The sequence below is a fragment of the Pterocles gutturalis genome, unplaced genomic scaffold (assembly GCF_000699245.1).
Source record: "Pterocles gutturalis isolate BGI_N339 unplaced genomic scaffold, ASM69924v1 scaffold12298, whole genome shotgun sequence".
Classification (NCBI taxonomy): Eukaryota; Metazoa; Chordata; class Aves; order Pterocliformes; family Pteroclidae; genus Pterocles; species Pterocles gutturalis.
The window spans coordinates 8,826-32,410 of NW_010120570.1; the positions used below are offsets into that span (position 1 = coordinate 8,826).

The 23,585-nt window shown below is 44.5% G+C and overlaps 1 protein-coding gene across 1 annotated transcript; it reads right to left on the bottom strand.

The window, feature by feature from the left end:
• Positions 1-811: 811 nt before the first annotated feature.
• Positions 812-21,406, bottom strand: LOC104459822 (alpha-2-macroglobulin-like protein 1; the record flags this gene model as incomplete). Its single annotated transcript, XM_010076956.1, has 24 exons — positions 812-853; positions 2,033-2,135; positions 2,389-2,457; positions 3,096-3,186; positions 3,936-4,057; positions 5,896-6,111; positions 6,500-6,684; positions 8,954-9,107; positions 9,876-9,950; positions 11,320-11,476; positions 11,574-11,655; positions 12,865-13,041; positions 13,647-13,730; positions 14,048-14,099; positions 14,271-14,392; positions 14,533-14,659; positions 14,866-15,091; positions 15,183-15,291; positions 15,863-15,968; positions 17,529-17,702; positions 18,891-19,037; positions 19,604-19,749; positions 20,257-20,320; positions 21,182-21,406. Coding segments are annotated over 24 exons (3,055 nt in total), but the record flags the coding sequence as incomplete, so codon positions are not given.
• Between the last annotated feature and the right edge of the window lie 2,179 nt (positions 21,407-23,585).

Consider the following 23,585-nt stretch of genomic DNA (forward strand, 5'->3'; position numbering starts at 1 on the left):
ATTGAGAAGGTAGCCCAGAGATGGGACGTGGGTAGGAGAGGAAGACTTAAGGCACTATGGTGACCAAATGCAAAGTATGTAACCATGACCTAAGTAATGTTGCTCTCTTTTTCAGGCATTGAAATCTGTGCTGACTTCATCAACTAGTCAAGTCACTGCTTTCTTTCCAGGTTCCACACACTTTATTTGATTTGATCCCACATACTGTATATCAAGCCATGTTTCACATAGAAACTTAGGGCACAGATAAAAGCAAACAGGGTGCATCCAACACAGCAGGGAAGAGGAGAGCCAAAGCAATGAAGTTTTCCTTTTGGAAGTAGAAAACTCAGATTATTGGTTGCAGAGCCAGGGCATTCTAGTACAAACCCTTCTTAGAGACATCTGTGGAAAGAAAGAGCAAGAAAAGGCAAAGTGCTTGATGAATCTTTTGGAAGATATCTAAGGACTAAGATCTTAGGGGATGAGTTGCATAGTGTTTTTGTCATTGACATAGGCATTTCCAGTTGCATTCAGATTTGGGATGCTGCAAGGACTGCACATGTTGAGGAGTGTATGTAAATGGAATAAAAATAGTTCCTTTTAACTGTCCTTGGTATGCTCAAGCCTTGATCTACATTGACATTATAATTGGACTAGAAACTGTACCCACAACTAGTACACTAAATCCCAATTCAACCTGCAGTCCAAGAAGATTCTACAGCACGTGATGGAATTAAATACAGAGCAGAGCTGGGCTGCTTTGCTTGCTTACTACCAGTCCTCTGCTCTGTTTCAGCTGTTCCCACCTTGGAAGCCTGTTAACACTAACCTGAACTGCAGGGGAAAACATAGTCTCTTGCTGTGCAGTCATCTGTAGAAACAAAAGAGAAAGGGTGGTGAGCTGCAGAAGTGCATGGTATGGTAATGTCAAGCTTATTTCTCTTTAGCACAACCATCCCACTACCTTAACTTTTTACTCTTCAGACTGTGAAAGCAGGGAAAGAAAAATGTCTACATTGGGTCAGACCAACAGTCTATCTCCCCAGCATGTCTCCAGTACAGCTGTAAAAGACCCTCTTATGCATTGCGATACCTTCTAATGCAAGGACATTTTTGTATATAGAGAACGTTTCAATAGTGTGTCCTGATAGCCTTGCTTTTTTACTGATAATTAGTATTTTTATGTAAGATAACAATTTTTAAATTGTATGTACTAAGCACAAAAATTCCTGTACAGGATGGAATAGCAAAGAGAGAGCATATTAGGGGACAATATTTATCTCTGTAAAGGCTGGATTAAGAAGTCTCTTTCTCTTCTTGACATTGTGTGGAAGGGGGAACAAGAATGGAATTCAGTATAAAATAGTAGGCCTGGGGTGCTGCTTTCTAAATCTCCAGTCGTAGTTTTTTCATTTTGTTCTCAAATTATTTTTTTAAAATAATTCTTAATGTTCCAGATGCTTTTTTTGGCTCATACTGAGCACGGAATAATCAGAGAGACTCACAATGACTCCAAGTCTCTCTTCTGTGTACTGATAGTTTATTTAGAGCTTTAAAGGATAAGACATTATTTTCCTATTATCCTCTGAGATATCATAGCACCCAATGGATGGTAGTATTATTACACTATACATGAAAAACATAGAACTAAATTCTGCCTTCTGGTAGATCAGGGTGGCAGTATGTAACACTGATTTTAAATAAATGCCTAAGTGTTTTCAAGAGACCTAAGGAACTGGAGAAGATACGGTAAATTGAAAGAAGCTTTCTTTCCACAGAGACATAACTTGAAGCTAGAGGAAGTAAAAAAGTAGAGTCATTCTGAACACATACACACCATAACATAATCATAGTGCCAGGCAGTCTCATCTCAAGAACAGAAAAGCAAGTGATTCCTCTACTTGAATGTAGAAGTTTTGTACAGAGGAAACCCAACCTTGGAGTTGCAGGAGGAAGTGCTCTGGAACTAGGGAGATAAGGGGAATAGGCAGAACTGTGTCTGAGTGGGGGGTATAATAGTTACTCTTTGCCTATGCCAGTGAAATCTCACCTGGCTTATAGTAGTCGTAGACATGCACTGTTGCTGCTTTCAGGTTCTGCACTTCAACATCTTGTTCCACTGAGATGTTAAGCTTCAGAGAAGTTTCACCCAGCTGGAGACAAGAACAGAAGTGAGCAGAAACACACTGGCCATCTCAAAGTCACTTACATACCAACTGTATTCCCTCTGCATCAGAAATTTCTTTCTCTACCTTTTCAAGTTTTTCCACCCTCTTCCTCTTTTGACAAAAATTTAGCCTGCTTGACCAGCCTAGAGATTTGTATTTCTGATCTCTGAGAGTCACAACGCAAAGTACTGCAGTTGCTACTAGTTGAGTGGGCAGCTCCCTGTAGTCTTCCTCTTACCTCTTCCAAGTAGATTGTGATCTTGTCTGGTTTTATCTCTGTCTTTTTCACCAGAGGTATCTTCTCCAGCTGTACAGGAAAACAAGATATAAGCTTGGTTAGCATCAGCTCATTGGCCTTCCCTGTAGTCTCACACCAAGTTTGTTACTTGTTGGTGAACCACTGCTGACTGAAGCATTTTGCTTTATGTATGTATATATAATGGCATTGAGATTGTTGGGAGCACGCAAAGCCTTAGAAATTAATTTTTTCAGATTTAGAATAAGTGTCCTTGAGCTGAGTTCCTACTTTCAGCACTTGTAGCAAAGGGAAAGATGGTTAGTAGGAGGCTATGATGGATATCTGGCTATCTGTTTAGGATTCAACACTGCTTTATGGACTGTCCCTACAAATGACTGGCAACAGCAAATGGTCTCAGTGTACCCCAGATGGTCCTAACTAGGAGCTTTTCAGCTCCTCTCTAACCTCTTGCTGCATATGTGATCCTCACTACTGAACATGAAAAACTGCACAATCAGTTCTGCAAGTGGAAAGTTGCCCTCTGAAATAGCCCACTGTATCTGCACTTGTTTAGTTTAATTAACTTGTAGTAAGATAAGTAGCTACCATTCTCCAGTGGTTCTTAGATGATTGGGTATTTCTGTCTGAGCTATATCTGGAAAACAAATTTTCATATCTTCAGGGAAAGCCAGAGGAAAGAGTCTTACTGCTTTCACAGAGCTCTTCATAGGAATGAACCCTGACAGCATCTCCACCTCCACCAGGGCCATGTTACTGGTCTCACGGTCCCCTAGGTAACTGAAAAAAGGCAGGAAAGAAGCACATTAGATGTGGAAGGCATCACAGCATTTCTAGGAGATACTAATGGACACTTGCAAACTCTGGCCTGCTCTACAATGATGTGAAAGCTCAGCAACTTGTCTAACTGATGGGAGAAAAGGAAAAAAAAAATTCCTCCATCTACTTGCTCAATAAGGAGACAGATTGTGCAGCAAATGTGTTATGGTTAAAGTTCACGCTGCCCTCTCCAACAGGTGGAAGTGATCCCTGATGTTACAGATTGAGAGCAGCAACACTGGCATTGTTCTCTTTCAGAACAGTACGGCATGGAGAATATGGACAAAGACACTTGTCCTAGACAGATGCAGGCGAGTGAAATGTGGATAGGAACTGAAGTTCCTGCAGTTGGTTCCAGCAGAGGTTCACGCTGCAGGAGAATGCACCTCAGGGCTGGTTCAGCCTAGACTGCCAAGTGTATCCCAAGGGAAGAGCTCTGGCTCTTGGGAACGCTGCCATCTCAGCTGCTATTGCTCTGGGGGCTGCTGAGCCATTCCATGCTGAGTGAGATAGTTGCTGTGGTTCTGCAAGCCACTGCCAGTGCATTCCCATGCTTCTCAGTTCACAATCTCTTTGGGATCTATGGAGAAGAAGAAACACTGCCCCTGTGTCTTTGTCTCCACAAACAGGAGGTTTTTATGGGGTTCTGGTCTTACTACTGGGGCTCCCACTTCTTTCCACTGAAGAAAGAGCCTCAAGGGATCTCATACCTGACAGACACATGGATGTCAAGCTGTTTCCTGACACCATCACATTCTTTTGGTACTGTTTCCACATCCAGGACAAACACCTCTTCTGTTCTTGGTGGTGGGGTGTTATAGTACAGAGTGGTCTGGTGGAGGAGAAAACATTTCCGTGAAGTGCCTCAGAGCTTCCCTATATGAGCCAAAGGACTACCTGTGCCTCCAGCTTTGAACGAACTGGTAACCAGCGGTTAACATAGTTGGCCTGAGCTGTGCTTTCTGTTCAGACATGCAATGCTTAGCACATAGTGACAGGTACATCCACCAAATGTCACCCTTAGCCTGGAGGCTCAGCTATCTGTGATCCAAGGCCTCAGTCAGTACAACATTGTCTCAATCTTACTGAAAAAATGTTAAAAAATATTAGTTGATTAGCTTAAGTAAGTAAGTTTTAAATAGAATGTATCACTTAGAGTTGTAAGATTATGTGATTTAGTATGCTATTTACTGAGTTTTGCTTACTTAGCGAGTATCTAGATTTTTTGAAGCCTAAGGCCGCAAGCTGTGAATTTCCACTTAGGTATGTTTTTTCTCTTAGCAGCTGGTACAGTGCACTGTGTTTTGGTATTTTTAGTGTGAGAATAATGCAGATAACACACTGAAGTTTTGGTTACGGTTAAGTGTTATGGATAAGCATTTATTCTAAGTCTGGAACTTTTTATCCTAAGTCTGGGACTTTTGCGGTTTCTCATATTCTGCCAAAAAAACACAGACTAGAAGATACAGAGGCTTCAAGGCTACAACCATCAACAGCAGGTGCAACTTGTCAAGATAAGAACAAGTGACAACTGGCCTAGACACAGAGAAAAAATCCAATCAGATGTTAGAAGACCCCAGACTGAAAATTATAGTTGGACCAAAAGACGCATGGACGGCATGTGAACAGCACGTGAGGGGAGGGTGAAGGGTCTGTAAGGGTATAATTGCCCCAGAATTTTTTGTCTAGGGGTCCCTTTCTGGAAGCACCAAGCCTGAGATGACTCTGCTGCTGTACCATTTAATAAATTATTAATTTTTTTTAACTTCGATGCCTGAGACTCTGACACAGGAAACCTAAGGTTCACACTACAGAGATAATGCCAGATGCCTGGACAGTGCAGGCTTCCTTAACAAAAAAATATTGTTAAGGTGTGGGAAACTACATTAGCTAAAGCCCTGCTCACAAGGAGAAAGAAGTGTAACTGTTAACTCTTTTCTCAAGAGGAAAAATACCGACAAATACTATATTCAAGTGTAACCAAATAGTATGAATCCTAGCTACCTCCTACATGCATTAGCAATAAATAATTGTTGTTTCCTCTTGTCTATACACTGCTTACATATACTCTGTGAACATCGTAAGAGAGATGGCTGAACAGAAGTGACCCAGTGAGGGAGGTTTTCACAGGGAGTGACTTGATTCTGCAGTTCTTTGCTGCATGAAAGGCTCATAAGCAGACCACTATAAAAGCTGCCATAAAAATAAGATGTGTTCTTCCTGATGGACCAGTTGTGATGTGTGCTGGGGTAAGAAGACCTTGGGCCTACATCACTCCTCATCTCTGCATGTGATAACAGCCCGAAGAATATTATTTCAGAAGATATATAATGCTCAGCTTCTGAAGCAGTGACATCAACAACATATGTTTGAAGTAGAAGCAGGTACTGTTCTGTATCTCATCACTCCTGACTTCAGATCTACTGATCTCTTAACAGTGACATGGCACTTGTAGCATGGGAGAGCAAAGCTGAGACATTTCTGAGAAGATACCATAGATGGTTGCAATAAGGCCATGTCAACAGAGTATACACAAGCTCCTTCAAGCTTGACATGATTCTGCCTAGCAAGCCAAATCTTACTTAGAATTTGAGGCTATAGTGCCTGCTTAGAGCAAAACCCCACTTGAATAGTCAGTGGCAAAACCTGACAGCTTATATATGTACTCACCTGTACATAAACGCAGCCACTGCCAGTTGCCTGCACAGTGTAAATCCCTGGGACTGCAGGAAGAGATGCCTGATGGAGGACCAACTTGTTGTTTCTGTGCACATGGAATTCCAATGGAGAAGCCTCCCTGCCTTTCACTGTCACCTTTACATCTCTCATCTCCTGAGGAATCAGGGTTGCATACTGAGCCAGGGCCTGGAGGCTAACAACTGTGTCCTGAAGGCAGAAAGAGAGTCACTTTGCTATGGAGAAATGCGGTACAAGATCCAGCACACTAAGTCAGGCACTGCAGGGAGAACCCCACACCTCACGGCCCTGATTCACACTCTTACACAAGTGGGGTCTATGCCACTAAGTGCACAGGCAGCAGGATGACTTCTGTTATCTGGAAAGGGTGGCTTCTGAGCCCTGGGGCTAGCAGTCTCAGGTCCTGGGTGATCCCAATTACACCACACAGAAAAAAGGTTTCCCCATGACATTCCCCTTCCCAAGCAGGGCCTGTCTGCAAAGGATGGATCTAGAGTGACACGCACAAGAGACGTGTGTGGATCACTCAAGGCACAATATCTCTCTCCTTCCTCTTTGACTTTCCCTGGCTCGTTACCTGTGTGGAAGCAAATCCACCAAGGGCATTTCTTTGTCCACTGAGCCAGTGCACAAGCTTGCTCACTGAGGCTTCATCGTGTCCCAAGTCTGGTTTGGAGATATGAGCCAGGAGGATGTAAGCTACTGTCTCAATCACAGAAGAAGAAGATTCTTCACTACTGGAATGTGATGTCAGGAGCTCTGCTGATAGAGGAGAAACATGCAGAAGAGAAGAACAGTAGATCCCTTTGAACATCAGCTTTTCTTGCCCTGATACCCCTTGGGGACTGGTAGTTCCCTGTACACCATCAGAAATGCCTGTGCCTTTCTGGGGCACCCAGGAGTGCAGAAGCCAATCCCTCCTGTTTTTGTACTCCGAAGGACCAGCCATCTATGACAGGCCCTATTTCTTCCTTTGAAAGCACAGAGAGATCCAAGCCCCAAATTGTCAACCAGAAACTGATTGACTCTGAACAGAGGCTTTTTGGTTTCAAGCACAGTCTTAGCTTATTCAGCTCTGTGTATATTCAAAGCTTTGTCTCCAAACTACATCATTTTTGCTGTTTCTGCATTTACCTAGGATAGTCAAACCTGTGCTGCAAAGCTCTAAGACTCATTTCCAGTCAGTTATATCTATTGTACAAGAATTAGTCACTCTTTGAGGGAGAAGTGCTGGAAGGCTACAGGAGGAACAAGACTACCCAACTTATTTTGTTGGCATCCTCACTGTGTAGTGCATGGGTTAGGACAATTTAAGCTAGAGCTGGGCTCCCACCTATGGTCCAAGGTTACGGCCACTGAATGCATCTGAGTCTGGTTGAGTGTTTTGCTGTAATGATAGTAGGGGGCTAACCTAAATTCAGCTAACAATTTAGCTTAATTGTGCCAGTGTAGACATCTTCTGCAATGGTACAAATGCAAAAACCTGAAATGCTTTTAAAATCAAAGTCAGTTTTCAGAAGAAACCTTCACTTTTGAAATAAGAATCACAAAATCATTTATTTGCATAAAACCAGCTTAAAGACTTTAGAATTTAGCTCAGGGACTCTACAGACTGGTATTACTTCATTATGTTTATCACAAGGGAATGTGCATGAGGAATTTGTGATTTTTTTACTTCCAAGGTGACATAAGCACAACAATTTTTTCATTAAGTGGTAGGTGGTCTCTTGGAGATGCAGTTACAGATGACCTACAGATTAACCTCAATTCTTTAAAAAGGACCAAACTCCTGTTTGAGATGCTACTGTAATCCTGTTAGCGAGGCTAACAGAATCCCAGCCACCAGACCGCGGAAGGTGTCTCTATCCAGCAGAAGATAATCCTGTCGGGCAGAGACTCTCCAGCAGGCAATCTGACTGCAGCTGGTCACTGCAGTCACATCCTCAGACTCAGCAGGCAGAACACAGACACATTTGAACACGTAGGAGAATACCTTTCTCTCATTTACTTCTCCATTGTTCTTGCCAAGTCATTGCTAGCTATTATCAGAGGAAGCAAGAGCCAAAGAAAACTGTCAGTTGACCTATAGGCAGTTTGAAGTGCTGCATGCCCTAGGGCCTTAAGGAGACATTTTCCAAAGTGTTTATTAAGTTAAAAGCATCAGACTGGCTGGACATCAATGAAGATGTGCTCCAGTCACTTGTTCCAGATCTACTTTCTCAGGGGCAGCTCTGAACAAGTATTGCACTCAGTGTGTGCAATTCTACTCCTTCCAGTTCACCCGCTAGCCACCCTGTGAAGCCAGCTGGGCAGCTTGAGTGGCTATGCAGTGAACTGCACTGGTAGCTGGTCAGGCTGAAAAATCCTCTCTTTTTTCTTCTGTGTTATTTTTCAGTCCCTGATGTAGTTCACCATACTGCCAGATGAACAGATGCAGGGAAGAACTTACTTAAGCCAAATCAGGTCATATTGTTACCAACTGTTTAACAATAGGCATAGATGCTTTGAAACCCCCACCTGGCATTGTCATTTAGGATAGAAGTCCAGTTTTTTACAAGTTCAAGAGACAAAAGGAAGAACCAAGCTCAGCAGCACAGCAATAAAGATGCATCCACCCAAGGGGCCCTTAGCTGAGTAGAGCACCGATGGGGAAGCAGTCAAAAGGTTTGAATTCTGCAAGTAAATGCCCTGACCAGCAGCTGAATAGACATAGTGAGGCAAGTTTCCTCTGCAAGATCTCTTGTACTACATATGAATTGATGAAGATTGATGGGAGCACCATAACTCAAGTGAGTACTTTGACCACACAAATTAAGCATGGATCACCTCTGCTGCTTTTGATTAGAAATTGTTTCCTGGGTCTGAGAAAACTAGAGATTTTCACAGCTTCAATAAATTATGATTTTCTGACACAAGAGCCAATCTGAGAAAAGTTAAATTTCCTAAACCACTGCAATTAAATCCTACAGATATTGGGCCTTAAACACATTCATCTCTAGAACCTGAAATCTTCTAAGCAGCAACAACCTACCAGTTTCCTTGTCTAGACTCTTCAGGAGCTGCTCTCTCATCTCCATGTCCTTGGTCAGTGTGAAGACATAAGCCATCAAGGCCTTGATGTAAAGGCTTGGCTTATCAAGTGTTGCATTCTTGAGGCAACGTAAGGCATTACGGAGCATGGTGTTCTGAGAAAGGAATACAAACCCAGTAAATTTCCTCTGACCAGTTTTTGTTGTGAAAATCCATCCCCAACCCTGAAGTATCCCAGCTACATCCTTGATGTATTCCAGTGCTAGCATCTCTCTCAGGGCTGTGGAATGTGAAGTAGAGTGGACAAAGCATCACTCACTGTGGGTTGAAAACAAAGATGTGACTGGACATATCACATTTGTTAATATGCTGGAGAATCCAGCTGTAGGAAGTGCCTGGTAACATGCTGGCTCAGAACTGTCAGACCTGCATGATTTGGGTCTCAGCTCCCAAGGAAGTACAATATTGTTTTCAGAACAGTACCAGTAAAGCTGGAGTATCAGCCCATCCTAGCTACAACAGTCTGCACCTGACTTGAAGATCACTGCTTTTATTTCAGGTCTGAAGGAGTGGAGGTTGCATACCTGAAAGGTGGTCTTTTTCTTTCCCTTATAGCTATATTGGTCAGTTTAATGAAAACTATTTCCTCTCCCTCCAAGCCCTGAGTGATTTTCATAAACAATTGTTTCCCCTGAGATCAGCTGGGAATGTCAGATGCTCTGCTTCCCTGCAAATCAGGCTATTTATATTAAGAACTCCTTACCTGAGTTAAAAATTTCCTAGTTACTTTATTGCGTACAAAGGTGGGATGTGACAGAACCTTTCACCAACTCAAGCTGGGTACTCCCTAAAACCACAGACCTGGGGAGGAATGAAGGCTGGAGTATGCTCCCAAGCCCTGCAAGAGTTTGGGTGTGACTTACATTCTTCTCCAGACGGAGCTCCACCAGTGCAGCAGTGACATAGGCTGTTAATGAAATTGTATCATCCACACCACCCTGCAAGTCACAAAGACAAACATCGTAAAGGGACAAAGCCAACCATTGCTTGCTTGTCATTGTGTAGCCACTGAAACTGCTTATGGATGGCATATCCAGCATGCCTCTGGGCACTCTTCAACATGTGGGCACTGAAGGAAAGCACTCCAGGCTCATTTACTGAATATCATGAAACTGGTGTTGAGCCATATTCTGCAGGCAGCTTAGGTGTGCCTTCTCACAGAAGGGCATGAAGCAAACTGTTAAGCTATTTATTTTATTAATTATGTTATAATTGGACACTTGAACAAAGTTTTTATGATGCAGGATTTGCATACAAGAAGCAATGCAAGTTTACATCAACTGACTGTGAAAGCTACAGGTTCATATGGGTAAACAGGCTCGCAGGAGCCTCTTTTCCCATCAGATTTTGGAAGTTCTGCTTGCATCCTCAGACGTGAGACAAGACTACATCTAAAATAAGATGTGAAAGTTGGGCTGAAATGCTGAGAAGCATCATTCACACTGAATAGCAGAAACTTTGAAGTGTAAGGGGTGGGGGGCAAAACCTATTCTAAAAAGTTCTGTTCAAATAGAAAGCCCAAGATGAGAAATTAATGAAAGTCAGACGAGGATGAACAGTCTACATGTACACTCTGCTTTTATTTTGTACTGCATACAAATTTTAAGAAAAAAAGTGTAATCCTTTGCTTTGCTAAAATAGCACCCTGTTTTCTTTACTAAACTTGCTTTGCATTTAATATGGGCAATTTTGCAATCTGACCAGTCTGGATTATTCTTTCCTTTATAAAGACAGTGAACCCAAATATTGCCATACTGCATGCACACTGTTTGGTACCTGAGCACTAGGGCATGTTCACCAAGAGTTTGGTGCATTTCCAGCTGCACTGCATGAATTATTTTGGGGATGCCAAGCTCTGGGAGAAGTCATACTTGGTGGGCAGTGGGGGGACAACTGTGTCTTCAGATAATCCCATATTAGAGCACATAGTCAGGCCTATCTGTAGAGTACTGTGCATCATAAGGCATGAGACAAGGGAGAATCCAACCAGGATATTCTAGACAAGCACTGAAATATAAAAATATTTCTCCCTGTACCCCTGAAGTGCCTTGGCACAATTAGCCGCGGTGCCTTTTGGATAGAGTGAAAATTAAGAAAGCCTAGCAGAGATTAAAACCTCACACAGAGGAAATGCCTGCTGTTTTAGGCCACGCATTTTCATTCTGCTCTGGGAAGCTGCCTTGGCTGTACTAGGCCATGGGGACATTGCTTTGTGCTACTGTGCACCGTGGAAGAGCCTGGGGAAGCGGGGAAGCAATCCAGTACCCCACACTGTGTTCCTCCCACTCCCATATCTGGCAACCATACCTTCAAGTCATTGTTGAAGAGCTTCCCCACATTCTGGAAGCAGCCACTGGGCAGCTGGTGCTTCTGCAGCCAGAGCAGAGCATTGTGCACATGATCCTTATTGATGTAAATGTGAGAGCTGGCTTGTCCAAAGGACCTGGCTACAAAAGCTGTCAGCCTGTGGGCAGAGCACAAAGGAATCCCATGTCACAGCCAGGAGCTGAACCAGCAAGGACAATAATTTTGGGATGACAGTACCAACTCTGGTCACTCACCATGTGTTGCCCTGGTTGTCACTTTTCCCAAAGGCACTGTAGGAGCCATCATCATGTTTGTAGAGCAGCTGACGCTGGTAACCTATGAAGACAGGTGCCAAGACACAACTCTCAATGTGAGGGCCTGTAGCATCTCAAACTATATCCTTACTGTGGGAAGAAGGCTTCACAGCAAGCAACTTCACCAAGTCCTACAGTCAGAGACACTGAGGCAAACCTACCACCCTACAATTCCCCATGCATCCCACAGCATCAGCAGTTGCACAGCTTCACTGAAATGTGTCATGCCACTGCTCTGTTCCTAGAGCTGCTACGTGCAAGAGCTGTGGGTATCTGGTACCACCGTGCTGCTGGTTTGCAGAACAGTGACGTGCTCAGCCACGTCACGTCTCCCTGTGCCCCAGGGAAGCCTCACAGGCACCTTGCTGTGAATAAAAAGAGCTATAGGAGTGAGGAGGAAGGCTCTTCCTAGAGGGGACCAACATGCAACCCTGTTTGTTTTTTAGCACTGTTTTTTAGGCCTGTTGGGAGTCAGGAAAGCACTCTCTATGGGATGCACAGAAAGCAACAAGGCCATGTCTTTAAGCTTTAAGGGCAGAATACTGGCTGCATCTGTTTGCTCTTCCTCCACCCTCCACATGGCCTCAACGTCTACCTTCCATCTCACCCCTCTGCTGTGACCCTTCTCTTGTGTAGGCCCCCTTCTCCCAGATATAGGTCCCAATTTGGAGTAAAGGAGGGAAAGGGGGAAGGAGAGAGAGTGAAATCCTATCCATGGGAGGCTGCTGAGCTTGCAGCACGGCAGGATAAGGAGACCAGGAGGCTGGAATGTGAGGCACATTGCAAAATGAGACACAGACATTGTCAGTGTATTAAATTCAGATTGTATTTGACAGAAATAACATGCCCCCAATATGTGTTCTAAAACATGGGAGAACACTAAGCTACCAAACTCCTGTCTGTCCCCAAAGGCCACTCTTTATTCCAAATAGCAGCTGATGCCCTTTTTCTGCAAGGGGCTTCCATCTGCCTCATACTGATAAGGGAGCAAATCACAGGCATCACATAATGTGATCATTAATTAACCACACCCTTCCCAGAAAAGCAGGCTTAGTACCTCAAACAGGCAGAGACAGAAGTCCTGCTTCTTCATAAACACGCTATTCCTTCTATGAGACTTTTTTTGGCAGTGCTCCCACTCTGCCTTGCACCTCCCCAGCAGACCAGTACCCCACACTCTTGATTTATAGCACCTTTGTTTTGCAGCAGAAGGAAGAAGGACAACATTTACCTGTTCTCAGGAATGTCAGTGCTTTATCTTCAATTTCTGGGTCCAGTTGTTTAGTCTTATTCAAGTACTGAAGTATGAAGATATTTGGTGCAAACTGAGCCATGTTCTGTTCACCACAGCCAAAGGGCATCTCTAGCAGCTGCTCTAAATTTTGAAGTGCTGGGCCCATGATGTCCCCTTAGGTTTGAGGTGGAGGGATGGGAGAAAGGAAAAGCACAGACATATGTGTGAAACGAAGCAGTATGGAATGAAGGGACAGCTGCCTTTCCTAAACTCTACTGGGATTCTGGAAAAAGAGCCAACCTCTCGCTGAATGGAGATGATTAAGATTTCTGCTGACCCCTCCTAGATTAAGCCAGCATAGAAAGGGAAGATGTATGGTTCTGGGATGAGGGAGCACATGTGAAGATGAGGTGATCTGAAGAAAGGTAAAGAGAGCTGTCATTCCTGAGTGTGTATCAAGGAGAGAAAATAATTATAGAGGCAGACTAGGTGGAAATCTGCAAGCATGGTTTGGGTTCACTTGGGTAGATGGCAGTGATAGACATCAGAGGAGATACCCTATTTTGTGCCTTCTCCCCCAGCCATTTGGGGATCTCCCAGGATCATTCCTTATGAGAGGAATAAATAATGGAAAAGATTACTTGCTGCATTTCTGAGGCCAACATCACACCCCTTACAGTTTACCTCATGAGGAGAACTGGGTTGATGCATCATAAAGGCCAAAGTATTGTGCAAGCTCTTCCTGCTGGGGACCGAAGAGCAAGGAAAGCTTTTCTCACCGATCACAGAGAAGGTGGCTCGTCCAGATCCCTCCAGCACTTTTTCAGGCAGAGTCAGGGAGAACTCTTCAGAGACAGTGTTATCTGAGGAGGGCAGAACCCAGAAATGTATCCCGTGGAAGAAGTATCACACACAAGTGTAACATCCCAAGGAGACCCATGTGAGGCTCAGTGTGACATTGAGTCAAAGCAGCTGAGACTTGCAAACAAATGCCTCAATACAGGAAACTGCCAGGTAGAAGACAGACATGGACAAACTGTAGTGGTTGTTCTCCCAGGCATGGAGGGTGCCACCAGCTTGCTCTTTGACAAACTCCCCCCACCTCTGGGTATTTGCGGTAGCCCTATCCCTTCCATCCTGCTCTCATGATCAATAGCTGTCAGGGATTTTTGTCTCATACCTGCAACACAGAGAAAGGCATTTTGGGTCTTCTGTTGTAGGACACCTCCTGGCTGCAGATGGAGAAAGAGTAGTTTAGACAGGGAAGGCAAGAAAGGAAATCACCATGCCTCAGCAGACCTCTGCTTCCAAGAAGGGGATAAACTTCCTCTTAGCATCTTGTTAATTGCTTCACGGGACAACCTGCTGTCACCAGGTGTTCTCCACCCTGAGGTGTGACTAACCTTCACAAGCAGAGGTTTTATCACTGTGTCTCTCTCTCCTTGCAAAGGTGTCACGGCAATCCTGTTATCACACAGATCATGTGAATCTTCTGCCACGCTGCTCACAGTGACATTCACTTTGCCTATGTGGAGCACAGAGGAACATTGCTGAGCGCTTGCAGCAGATGGGTGTACCTACAGGCATCGGGACCAGACATGCAGAGGCAGGCAAATCCCAACCCTCTTCCTGGTAGTTGCCACACATCCCTCAGCTCAACCTCACCCAGCCTGGTGGCTTTCACGTTCCACTCAAAGGTTTTTGCTTCATTGGTACAGAGGCAGCTGGTGAACTGGCAGCCTGGACAGTCATCCACCTTTAGCTCTGGGGTCTCTGTGAGGGTGGTGTGCACCTGGGTGTGGTGGGATGTACAAACACACATTTGTATAGGGTTAGTAACAGGCAGTGCACAAAGGAGCAAATACCATGGGTCACGAAGTGCGTTGCTGTGCTTTGGGACCTAGATGCCAGTATCTAAGGGTCCTGACAAGCTCATAGCTTGCCTTTGAGCTCAAGTTTTTGCTCTGACAGAGGCCATGTAATTGAGAGAATACTCACCTGGATACAGTCCTTGAGGTAGTTGAAGACAGTGGCTTTTAGACTGAAAGTCTCTCCTTGGATCACAGAGTATGGCAGTGACAGATCCACAAAGAAAGGCTGGAAGACCCTAAGAGTGGTCAGAGGTGACAACCCAAAGCCAGTATCAGCAACACAGAAGGTGTTGGCATTCCATTCTGTGATGGTGTCAGGTACAGCAACTTCGAGAGACACCTGCCCATCATCCCTACAGCAGGAAGAGAGAGATAACTTGCTCAGAAGCAATCAGAAGTCTCCAGGGTTCTCCCTGGGGAAGACAGGTAGAGGATGTTACCAACCCAATGGAGATCAAATCCCAAATCCAGGTCTCTGGGAAAAGTGTCCGTGGTTTTGGCTTCTTCTCGTCATCAGAGCGAGGTGCAGAACCACCATGGGCAACATGATGGTCTTCTGGAAAGCAAGTGATACCTCAGAAAACAGCATGTTTAGCCACAGGTGAAATTAGTACTTTGTTCACAGGCAAACTAACACAAAGTGTAACTGCTTTGTGACACAGAACAAGAGTGTTAGCATTAGAACCCAGGTTACCGTTTCAGTGAGAATCTGACACAGTGTGTGTATCTTTGGGGAACACAGCTTTAGGGAGACAGAGTGGGACGGAGTTTAGCCTGAGGCTCATCTGACAGATCCAGCAAGTTTTGTCTGGATCCAGAGGAGATAGCATGCTCAAATGGAGTAATATTCTTTTAAATAATCTGTGAAAGTCCTGGTGGAGAGCATACTACGTTCTCTGTAAAAAGCACAGAACACAGGGACAGCCAATAAAGCACAGAGATTTGAGCTTTTATCTGTGATTTACAAATCAGGTCCGTTGAATTGGACACGAGCTTCGTTCCTCTCATACAGAAACAAGAAACACAGCAGGACGGAAGTCAGATGTCTCAGCTGCAGGCTGGCCAGAACTGGGAGAGGAGAGCCCCATCTGTCAAGGAGATGGACATGTTTGTTTGTTCCTTACCAACAATACTGTCTTTTCTAGAATGCATCTTTTTCTCAAAGCCTGGTAGCATACAGGAAACTGGTTTCTTGATTCTAGTATTGGTTAATATTTTCATGCGCAATTTCTGGGAAAACAGTGAAGAGAGTAAATCCATGATAAATAAAAGGGAAAAAGGAATGTTGAAAAGATCTCATGATAGCAGGTATCATAAGAGGGCTGGTGGTAGCTGAAAGACTTTAAAACACTGCTTGTTTATATACATGTACATGATCTTATAGGCTCAGGCTCTGGGCAGTGGACAAGGAATGGAAGTCAGCTTCTGAGGAATACTGGGGCCAATTATTACTTCTTATAAAAGTAAATATCAGACAGATCTGTCCTTCATATGCCTGACCCTAACAATGAGCCAGAGTGAAATGCTGCATATCCCATGAAAAAACTTCAGAGAAAAAAAAAATTTTTGAGCTTTAAATCTTTACACAATTTTAGAACTGAAAGATCTGACTGGCTGTTCACACACAACTGTTCTTGCACAAGTGAGTACCAGTCCTGGCTTAGAAAACGGATAGGGAACTCAGTCACCACTTAGTATGGATTCTTCTTTTTTGTCTGAATGAGACTCAGGGCCTGTGCTTCACAAGGTGGAAATATTGGACTGAATGTATCCTCATGTGCATGAACTGAGAAGACATCATCAGACCAAAAGAATGCATTTGATCCTGTGAACAACCCTTGCTTTGATTTAATGGTCTGCAAGTTACTGAGAACTCTTCTGCTTTCTTGAAGTGCAAAAGCCTTCACGGAGAGTATTGGCCCTCACCCTTTCTACAGAGGGTGTACATGCCTGCAGACTTAGTCATATGATACAGGACGATCATCTGTTACAGGATATAATTGAGATATAGTGAGATCTCCTTTAACTAGCATCTGACATAGTCTATGAGTAAGCTTCCAGAAGACATCACAGTAATATGCCTTTGGGGAGAATCAGGGTCTGTATTTGTAAGGTAGAGTTCTGTCATCCTGAGAAGGTCGTGCAACTCTGACTACATTTTGGGTTGTTTTCAGTGTGTTGGTATCCTCTTCTCCTCCTTTGAGGTGATTTTACTTGCAAATATTTCTTTAAAGAACATTCTGTCAGAATCATCGCTTCTCGGGTTTCAGTTAGCAGACACATTGTTAATCTTTTTCTGGCTTATTAGCTTATTTTGTCATTTGTCTGGACAGGTAGCTATAAAGTCAAATTGTGATGGACTCCTTTTTATTAAAACTGCTTTGCGGAGTAAAGTAGAGTAAGAAGAGACTCAATGAAACAGAGTAAAGAGGTCTGTAAATAAAATAATAGCTGAGCGGCAATCAGTCAAAATATGGTGAGGTGCTTAGGTCTACTGGGATATTCTTGGCCACTCCCTCTTTGTAGATATGGTAGCCTAAAATAAATTTGTTCATTTTTACACTGTCTTTCTCTAATCAGGTGGTTTGCACTATGCTTACTCATAAGTTTCATCTTTCCCCATAGTCCCCAAATAAGTGTAGCTACACTGAAGAACAAGGCACAGATGACTTGTAGTAATGAAAGTCGGGACAGCTGAAGTTTGCTACAAGTAAATTCTTGTAGGCATTCAGGATGGCATGCTGGCAACCGCTGGCTCGGGGAAAGTTTAGTGAAAGTGTAGACACTCACCTTAAACAGATTAAAGACGTCAGCATCACTTTGGTACCATGGTGCTCCCATCTGAGTCTTTTTGTGGTGACTGGACTGCTGGGGCAGACAAGGGTATGCCTCAAAGTCTTCCAAGTGATAAGGGAACCCTCGCCCTCCAATTGTAAAGCCATTATCAAAGAACTTCTCATACAGCTGCAATAGAAAAACAGAGGTCTTCATAAGGAACTGGACAACAAGCATGTGTATGGGTCAAATATTTGGATTGTAGCCTTCTATTATACTTGGTAAAGATTTGTAGTTGAAGAAGTTGGCACTGGCCCAGCTTATACTAAAAGACATGAAGCCCAAGGACTGGATGTAGACAAGTAGCTTTTAATCTGCAGCCTTTTACCTCTGACAGTTCAAGCCTTTTAACTCTAGAGTGCAAGATTAGGATAAAAATGCATGTTTCAGTTTGAGCACAAGGCATTGGCACATCTGACATGTATTTAATGACCACTACTTTATATACCTGTTAGGAGATGATGCAAGTGCTCTGTGCTAGAACAGCATTCCTGTAAAATGGAATAACAGGTCACACTGTGGATCCTGTCTACGGGTGCAGCAATTCCCTCTGGATTTGGTGAGGCCTCTTTTTAACAGTCTGGCCTGCAATAACTTAACTTACAACTTTGCATGAAGCATATGTATGTTTATTATCTCTGGTACACATTGTGGAATTATGTTAGGATTTTAAATTCTTGCAGTATTTTTGTTCTAAGTCTTAAATTCATTTCTCTGAATCACACAGCTGCTTTAAGGTAAGTTCCTTCAACCCTTCTAGATTCTCAGAATGCACCTGGGTGCTGACAAAATCCTAACCACCTTTTCACCAGCCACTGTGTACACTGAGTGCTGTCCTCTAGCTACTGGTTTCTAAATAACTGCTCAGGTGCTCAGCCTGATTTGTCATATGGTTATAATTCAGCAATATTTGGTGCAGAGGGATAGGAGGACCCTACTGGGGCAAAATTCCGAGGTTTAGCCTCACTGCTTGGTGGAAGATGGAAAAGCAGAAAGAAAGGTGGATGTGAGGAAAGCTGCAAAGCACTCTCCCTCCAAGCTGAAAGCACCAGCATCTCTTTGAAGCTGCTCTCCTCACCTACCCCTGCAGTGCCGTGCAGTATCCACCATTCTCCAGGCAGAGGCTCACAGTGCAGGGCTGATGCCCAAGGAACATGATTACCACATAACTGCTCAGAAGAGGCCAAGGAGGGGGAATGCCAGAACAGCCATCTAACACTGAAGTCGTGTCCTGGGACTATGGGCTTCCTCTTGCCAATGCATGGAGATAGAAGGCAGGCAGACACTAGGGGGTTGGTCATGGCAGACTTCACTCACTGCGTTTGCTGTTAGGGTATTGTTCTGCTTCAGGAGAACACTCTTGTCAACAGCTTGGACAGAACACAAGGACCCTGGAGCAGCCTTGAGGTCCAGTCTGACTTTTGATCCCGGGACTTCCTCCTTGTGTGAGAAGTCCAGTGCCACCTGTAAAAGAAGACAGGGTCAGGGGGCTTACTGTTGGAGAGTGGGACCCCGTGATTCTTAGATGTCTGGGCAGCAGAGGGAAAGACAGAGAATAAAGCAGGCAAGGGAGCTGAGATGCTGAGACAGGCCCTCCTGGAAACCCATTGGGAAGGTTATAGGGGCTGCAGTGCATACCACCCAGACAGAATTTCCCTACCACCACACATCCACCACCCTCAGATTCAGAGCTACCACAGGGAGTTAAGCAGGCAGTCTTCTCTTTTGTATTAAGGAGAACATGGTGAACAGTGTGTCCCCAAGTCAGTCATGAAGAGTGGAGGGAGAAAACAAAGTTCAAGGGGACCTGGCTTGCTCCATGGGAGAGGCTTGTCAGTCGCTGTTGGGGAGGGCAGGACTAGGAATTCAGGGAAGAGGTTACCTGTTTTGTCTCCCAGCCAAAACTACTGTGCATCTGGTTTGGCATGTGTCCAGCTTACACCACTTGGCTGTGGATAAAACAGGTCCAGGAACCACAGCAGGCCAGATCACATCAATGACGCTATCGCACTCCTTGTGTTTCTACTCACCTTGTGTCTAAAGCACTCTTCTACTTGAAACTCTTCCACATCAGCCACCACCTCTCCATCCAAGAAGACTGCATACAGTAACAGCTTGATGTCAGGCAGGAAGTCATTGCCAATAGTCAGAGTCAATGAGAAGGAACCCTGCAGATCTGCACAAGATAGCAGCAAGGAAGAGAGGGAAAGCGTTCAATTGAATCAGCCCATTGGGGTAGGCCACACAATAGGAATCAAAAGAGGGAATTTAATAATTTCTACCTGCAGATAAGAACATCTCACACAGACACTGTCACAGATTAACAATAAAGCCAGGATACTGGCTGCTTCTTTGGCTCAAGGTTGGCAGAAATATGGCTCTTCCCTATGGCACCTTAGATACACAGGCAAGCTACAAAAAAAATTTATATCTTCCCCAACGATACAAGCTGCCACCAAAGTCCTAAGGTTGGATCAATTAGATAAAGCAGGACTGTTGTCTAGAAGGACACTAAACTAATATGGGTTGGAGATTGTGTTGGTCTAGTGAGGTGGACCACTAGACCAAGCCAGTTCAAAAGCCCCTGCCTGTGGATAAGAATAACATTTGCAGAGGTTCTTACTGGATAACAGTCACACTTGTCTGGGCTGTGTTTTGAGGCACTTCATGCAATTCTACTCACTCTCATGCTGGAGAATTGGCACCTGCTTCTCTCCACTGGAAAGAATCTTGCCTTTTGCTATCACCTGAAAAGCCAAGAGAAGAGCCATTCAGGGACCTGAACTGTGATGCCATGAGGAGAGTGGGAAAAGATCAAGAGAAGAGAGAAGGACATCTGACAGATGTTGTCACAGAAGCTCCCCTGGCAGGACATGACCTAAAGAGCTCTGCAACAGAGAGATGGTGATAACAAAGCTAGGAAGAGACTTAAGAGGTGTTGTTAGGCAGTGACAATACATGGTCACTTACAAAGGCAGAGTTACATCTGAAGCTAAGAGCTCTTAAGCCCCAGTGAACTCTAATCTTCACATTACTAGGGTACAGTCCTTTTTGATGGTACAAATGAGCCCACTTAACCAAGATACTCATAACCTCTCATGCTGTAGTCACAGTCTTGTTTTGGACTCACTTTCTTGAAAGTGGACTTCATCAAAACATGATTATGTACCTTTGGAGTACATCAAGGCCCTGTGCAATTTCAAGACTTTTCCTGTACATATACAGGCCAGGGGAGGTCAGCTGCCCCAAAGTTTGTCTCTTAGTTCACAGAAACAAATGGAAGTCTGAGGCATACCTGCTGGGCAGAAACCAGGCTAGCCCTCCACTGCCATATATGTGAACATAATAGAAAGTAGGGTGAATGGCAGACATCCATCACCCAAGCTTAGGTCAAGCCACTCCTATAAAGGCAAGGCAGCTGGGGGCTAGGAGCAGGTCCAGGAACTGGAAAACAGGAGGAGGTTTGGGCAGAACAGAAGTCACAAACTGACATATACTGTCCTGGAAGTAGCTTACCCGTTCCCGTGACTGACTATGTGGTATGTGAAAAGGATAAAATGCCAGTAAGCATGATCTTGCCCTGAAATTCAGCTGTCTTCTATGCTTACCAAGTAGTAGAAATCAATATGGTCTGCTTCAGAGCTGAGTTTATTCTGGTCGAGGATATAATCCACTTGCACTTCCTGCTCTTGATCACAGGGCATCACATCATTCCTGGCCTTGATCTCAAGGAAGCTGTTGCTCTCTGAGTAGAAAGGTTTCAGCCAGTGGAAGCTATCTGCCACTGCTTCAGAATAATCCTGCTCATTGTCATTTCCAAGGCTGTAGGTACCCTTCAGAGCACAAAAACATTGAGTTGGCAATCAGTATCAAGTCATACAAAGGAGCTTGTACACCTGCTACAAACATTAAGTTATTACCTGATGGCAGACAACACATCTGTATGCTTAAAATATTATTTTGTTTAAATATAATTTTAAAGTCTCTATCATGGTTTGACCAACGTGGCAGTGCATACCATGCAGGCACTCACTCACCTTCCCCCTTCACAGGGAATGGGCGAAAGAATTAAAGGGGTAAAGGGAAAAGAGACTTGTGGGCTGAGATAAGATCAATTTAATAACTAAACTACAATTAAATTGAAAATAATAATGATAATAATAATAATAATATACACATATACAAATGATTGATACACAGTGATACTGCTCATGACCCAATAATCAAGGCTCAGCCCATTCCCAGCTAATGATCCTGGAGCAGGGAGACTCCCAAAACTGCAATCCAAGAAAAGAGATAAGAGTCCAAGAATCCGAGAGAGAGAGGATGCCGACTGAGAGAGTGAGAAACATTCCTTCCAGACACACCCTCAACTATATACTGGGCATGACATGCATGATATGGAATATACCATTGGCCAGTTTGAGTCTCACACCTAAAGCTAAGGTCGAACCCTAGGTTATTAACTGGGGCTGTGCTCCCAACCTAGCTTCTTGTGCACCTACACACACTGGCAAAGCATGCGAAGCTAAAAAGTCCTTGACTGTCCTGGAAACAACTATAAACATCAGTATGTTATCAGCCTTCTTCTCAGCACAGACCAAACCACAGCCTTTTACTAGCTACTATGAAGAAAGTTAACTATGTCCCAGCCAAAACCAGGACAATTTCTTATTAGACTTTCTTTTATCATTTTTAAGCAAAAATCTAAGTCTAGTAGATTTGCCCACAATCTCATATTTCCTCCTTTATCTTTCCTTGGGGACACACCCCACACCAGACTTTAACCCTACCACAGGGCCCCTGTTTTCATCTTCTGTTTCTGGTCAAATGCCCTGAAGCACAACAGGCACCAAAACAGCTTTTGTATGGCGAAGTTCTCTGCAGGTAACAGGGCTCTGTGGACAATAGTCGTGGGCCTAGGAACAAGAACTAGAGCCTGTCCGCACAATCTCTGAGAACAGAAATCTACCTTCCGGATTACAGAGCCCCTGATAACCAAATCCTGCCCAGCCAAAATTAGGGAACCTCACCCTGTATAGTCCAAGGTCTCAGGGAAAAACATGTGGAACAATAGTTCCAGTCTCTGAGAAATGGATGGCAATAAGGTATCATACTTCTAGGGAATGAGTCCCACATCAGCTGCAGAAATGCAGAAGTGGGAAGGTGGGTGTACTGCCAGGCTGCTAACCATGAGCTCCAGGTGTATGATCAGAAGTCACGAGGAGGAGAAGAAGCCAAGGGCTTCAAGGTCTGCTATGGAAAGGGAGAACAAGAGCAGCTGTCGTGGTTTATAGAGCCACAGGGACAGTTTTTGTTAAACATCTGGTGGGCTGAGGCAGGGACAGGGAGGGTTTCACTCACCACTTAGGGTCACGGGCAAGAAACCGACATGACTTGGGAAGAACAAAAAAAAATGAATTTATTAACTATTTACAACAAGAAGCAAGATACTGAGAGAGAGAAACCACATCTTAGAAAGGCACTTCTCCCCCACCCCTCCCGTCTTTTCCAAGGCCCAAAGGCTTTGTTCTGTACCTTCTCCCCCCCAGCGGCACAGGGGGGCAGGGAATGGGGGGTGCAGTCAGTCCCCGCTCCTTCCTCCTCAGGGGAGGGCTCCTCACAGTCTGTCCCGGCTGCAACGTGAGGTCCCTTCTCATGGCAGAGTCCTTCTCCAGAACTTCTCCGGTCTGAGTCCTTTTCCAAACGGGGCCACAGTCCCCCGACGATTGCCCGGCTCCGGCGTGGGCTTCTCCATAATTCCTACGTGGGGTCCTCCATGGCTGCATCTTCTCATGAGCTGCACCAAGGGACAAACCGTGCATCACCATGATTCTTCACCACGCTGCAGGGGAAATGCTGAGAGCGTTCCCTTTCATATCTCCCACCGAGTGTCTACATGGCTGTCTCCCTCAAAATCTTGCTCCTCTCAGCAGGTCTTCATCGGTTCCCAAGGAAATTGGCTCTCGGGCGAGCCTTGGCAGAGGCTTGGGCTAGGGCAGGTCAGTTCGC